The sequence below is a fragment of the Fukomys damarensis genome, unplaced genomic scaffold, assembly GCF_012274545.1.
Source record: "Fukomys damarensis isolate Sample0158 unplaced genomic scaffold, DMR_v1.0_HiC HiC_scaffold_23, whole genome shotgun sequence".
NCBI classification, from domain to species: domain Eukaryota; kingdom Metazoa; phylum Chordata; class Mammalia; order Rodentia; family Bathyergidae; genus Fukomys; species Fukomys damarensis.
Window position 1 is genome coordinate 30,076,788 of NW_022900935.1, and position 4,691 is coordinate 30,081,478.

General features: G+C 38.7%; 1 protein-coding gene across 1 annotated transcript in view; it reads right to left on the bottom strand.

The window, feature by feature from the left end:
• Nucleotides 1-3,954: 3,954 nt before the first annotated feature.
• LOC104852640 (calreticulin-like) overlaps nt 3,955-4,691 on the bottom strand; it is a 22,334-nt gene continuing 21,597 nt past the window's right edge. The window contains exon 10 of the mRNA XM_010610416.2: nt 3,955-4,291. Within this exon, the coding sequence (XP_010608718.1) occupies nt 4,034-4,291 (258 nt within the window). The 3' untranslated portion in view covers nt 3,955-4,033. The remainder of the gene's footprint in view (nt 4,292-4,691) is intronic.

Consider the following 4,691-nt stretch of genomic DNA (forward strand, 5'->3'; position numbering starts at 1 on the left):
GGAGTTGTAAATAGGGAAGGGAGGAGGGGGTGAAGGGAGGGCAGGGATAAGGAGAAAAAATGAGAACCAAGACCAGTCATGTAAGGGTACAACATCCCAATGATGAATGTAATTGTACTGTATACCTAAAATGTACCAATAAACTCAATGAGGAAAAATAAATAAATAAATAAAATAAACACAAACAGTGTTCAGGCCAGGCATGGTGGTGCACGCCTGTAATCCCAGCACTTGGGAGGGTGCGGAAGAAGGATTGCCATGAGTTCTGGGCCAGCCTGGGCTATGTAGTGAGACTGTGTGTCAAAAGAAAACACTATTAAAAAACAGTGCTCAGTGAAAAACATAAAAAAAAAAGAAATTTAAATAATATATCTTTACATAAATTAAAAATGCATTCATACAAAATAAAATTCACATTTTATGAGAAGATATACAAACAAAAAGATATATGTTATACAGAACTTAGTTGTATAGGGCCAAGGATTTAGCTCAGTGGTTCCACCACCTGCCTGGCAAGCACAAGGTCCTGAGTTTGATCCCCGGCACCAAAAAAACACAAAACAAAAAATCAATCATAGAACTGAGTTGTATAAAGGGAGAAGGGAAAGGAAATTAAAGAGAAAAAAAAATAAACAAAGCTTAAAAGTGATGTCACAGATCAGTGTCACATTCCCAAAGTCAAATGAACCAATCAACAAATAATTGCAAAAACTGGAAGGATATAAAGAAAGCTTTTTTCCTAATACAATTTTTGGGGGGCAGCTTTTTGGAGACAGGGTCTCACTATGTAGTTGAGACTGACCTGGAACTCACTATGTAGCCCAGGTTGGTCTCGAACTCACAGCGATCCTGTCTCAGCCTCACAAGTGCTGGGATTACAGGCGTGCGCCACCACACCTGGCCCTAGTACAATTTTTGCATGGACATTTATTACTTCTGAAAATTAAATATATAATCAGATGATTTGGGGGTGTACTGGGGATTGAAATCAGGACCTTGCACTTGAGAGGCAGGCAGCATTACTGTACCTCTCAGCGTCATCTCCAGCCCTAAAATTATCTTGATTTCTGAAATGATGTTTGGACAATCAGTCAAAATAAAAGGCAAAAGAAAAGTTAACAAAAATAGTTAACAAAGATAGGAGAAGCAGCATCAAAAAAATTGAGGTGAGGTCCGGGGATTTAGCTCATCACAAGCACAAGGTCCCGAGTTTGATGCCCAGTCCTTATCTTTATCTGGCAACGCTAAAACTATGTAATAATTGGTCAAGCATACACCTGACCAATCAGAGTAGACATCTGTAGTAAACAATGCCTATATCCAACCAGCATTCTGCAAATTTAGATCACCTCAGACACCAGCCCTCCAGCTGAAAAAGAAGTTGAGGCTCAGGACCTGAAGCTTCACTCTTTTTCACAATGAGAAGATTATCACTATAGAAATTAAACATAAAGTTACATTTTCCAATTCAGAATATTCCAAAGATTCTTAAGGTCCAGGAACTAGAGAGGGCACCGGCCTGCAGGAAAGAAGGAAGAAATTTCTGCTGCTCCTCCCTAACATTACTGTCCCACTCCCTTTGATCCAGGGACCCTCCTTTTTCACTATGAAATCTGGTCCCATTTCCATTGGAAAGATTTGTGCATGCATTGAGATCTGGCTCAAGAGCCACTTCCTCTATGAAATCTTCCCTGAAGTCACCAGGCAGAGTTGTGTAAATTCTTTCCAATTAATATTTCATGAGTACCTGCTATGCTCCAGATTTGTATTTGTATCCCTTTGCTGTGGTTTACTGAACTGGGCCTGATTTTCTGACTGTTGGATGTGTTTTTTTAAAATACACTTAAAGGGCCATTTCATTCATGTAGAACGTTGCCTACTCTGTATTCAATAGCAACAGATACTCATTCAATAGCCTGGTGTGGTGGAAGGATAAGTTTTGAATCCATTTGAACTTGAATTCAGATATTGGGCCTACCCCTTGATAACAGACCCTGAGCAAGTGGCTGGCCTACTCTGAGCAGTTTCTGCATCTGTAAAATGAAGATAATAATGGTGTTTTCCACCATGACTGCTGTGAAGATTAAAGGGGCACCTTGTAGAAGCTCATGGGAAAGTGCTTTCTAATCTGCAAGTGATCCGTGCTGTGCATAGGTGGTACTGAAGAGTAGGTGGTCTTGAAATTCAAGACCAGCCAACTTGCAAATCAGCAACAATTATTTTAAAATCAGGGCACAAAGCCAGGCGTGGTGGCGCATGCCTGTAATCCCAGCACTTGGGAAACTGAGGCAGGAGGATCACTGTGAGTTCGAGACCAGCCTGGGCTACATAGTGGGTTCCAGGTCAGTCTCAACTACATAGGGAGACCCTGTCTCAAAAAAACAAACAAACAAACAAAAAAAACAACCAAACAAACAAAAAAATCAGGGCACAAAACAACAGAGAAGCAAAAGGACTCTCACAAAGTATTTTTCCTTCTGTTAGGATGTAATGTTAAGTGAAATCAGAGAAACAAATTCAAATATCTCATAGTTTCTCTTATATGAGAAACACAAGTAAAGAATGAAATAGGAGATATAAATAGGAAATAAGGAAAATTTCAAATATTTCCCCAAACTCCAAATTCCATTCATTTAAAAATATTCATATATATATATATATATATGTATACATATATATACACACACATATATATGCTAATTGATTTCATTTATACTACTAGTTTATCTTAGTTCATGAAAAATAAGATTTCTGTTGTGTTTGTTTCTTTTTTTTGTAAGTCTCTTTTTGCTTTATATTTTGTACTCAAACTACTTTGAAGATGATATTCAGTGTAATAAAAAAAGAATGAAAATAATAAATTCACCTTAGATTACCATAAAATTTTTACATTTTTTTTTTTAATGGCACTGGGGATCGAACTCGGGCCCTTGTGCTTGCAAAACAAGCAGCCGAACCACTGAGCCAAATCCTCAGCCCAAACCTGAGCTTTTACATTTTTTTTAAAAATTACCATAAAATTTTAACTTTAGAAACATTTTCAATTTAAAAAATAAAAAAGATGGGCTGGGGATTTTAGCTCAGTGGTTCTGCCACCTACCTCGCAAGCACAAGCACCTGAGTTCAATCCCTGATACAAAAAAAAAATTAAAAAAAAAAGAAGGGCTAGGGATTTAGCTCAGTGGCACCCTGCCTGCCCTAAGAGCACAAGGTTCTGAGTTTAATCCTTGGTACTAGAAAAAAAATAAATATATAAAAATAAATTTTAAAAAAGAAGAAATCTAGCTGGGCATAGTGGTGCCTACTTGTAATCCCAGCACTGGGGAGGCTGACGCAGGAGGATCGCTGTAAGGTTAAGGCCGGCCTGGACTACATAGTGAGTTCAAGGCCAGCCTGAACTACATAGTAAGACCTTGTCTCAAAAATAAGAAAAACAAAGTCTAATCTGTTCAACACAATTTTAAGAGGGAAAAAAATTACTGAGCATAAATACAACCATCAGCATTGCTCAGTAAATACTGAGTAATATAGATATTTAAACAAAACAAATTCCCGGGTGTAGTGCGATAAATTGAAAGTTAGGGCTAAGTTTATATAGAAGCTTATTTACCAACAATTAATTTAATAAACACCATACTAATGACAGCAGTTGTGGCTACTATTTTGACTGTATATTTATATTAGGCACTTTACACACATTATTAGCTTATTTATTCCCTACCACAACCTTATGAAATAGAAATTATCACTCTTTCCACTAGTCCCAAGGTGTGACTTTTCTAAGATTATATAGAGTAAGAGGTGGAGTGGAAATACAAATTTAACTTTATTTTAAAAGACCAAGAGGGCTGGGGATTTAGCTCAGTGGTGCCACCACCTGCCTTGCAAGTGCAAGGTCCTTAGTTCAATCCCTGGTACCGCTAAAATAAAATAAAAAACCAACTTATTTTGCTCCCCAAATATTGCTAATTGTGTGAACATTTCTCCTTCTAACACCATCCCTTGCTTCTGCGCATCACTATTTTTCCCCTAGTTACAGTTCATCTTTCTGGTCAACATGGGCTTCTCCATTTTTACCCGGAAATGCTTCTTCACCGCCACCTTCCTGCATCTGCCTGTCATCTTCTGGTTCCTCCTCAACATCCCCTTCATCCTCTTCATCTTCCTCTGCGTAAAGTCCCCAGATGTCATCTTCTCGTTCCCTCTCCTTTTCCTTTTTCTTCTTGTCCTCTTCTTCCTGTTTTCTTTTTTCCATTTCTTCATACAATTCTCTCCATTGCTTCTCTACATCCTGTGTAAAATGTGGAATTTCAACGTAATTTACAGATGCTGTAAATAAAGCTAAACTACTTTATTTTTTAAATTATTATTATTTGGGGGGAATTGAGATGGGGTCTTACTATGTAGTTCAGACTGCTCTGGAACTCACTGTGTAGCCCAGGCTGGTCTGGAATTTGAGGATCCTCCTGGCTCAGCCTCTGAAGTGCTGGGATCACAGGCGTGCGCCACCACGCCAGGCTACTACTTTAGAAACATTTGTTGTTGCTGGACGTGGTGGCGCACGCCTGTGATCCCAGCACTTTGGAGGCTGAGCCAGGAGGATTGCCATGAGTTCAGGGCCAGCCTGGGTTACATGGCAAGAGTTGGTTCCAAAAAACCAACAAGCTAAAATCTGTTGTCTGCTTATTGTC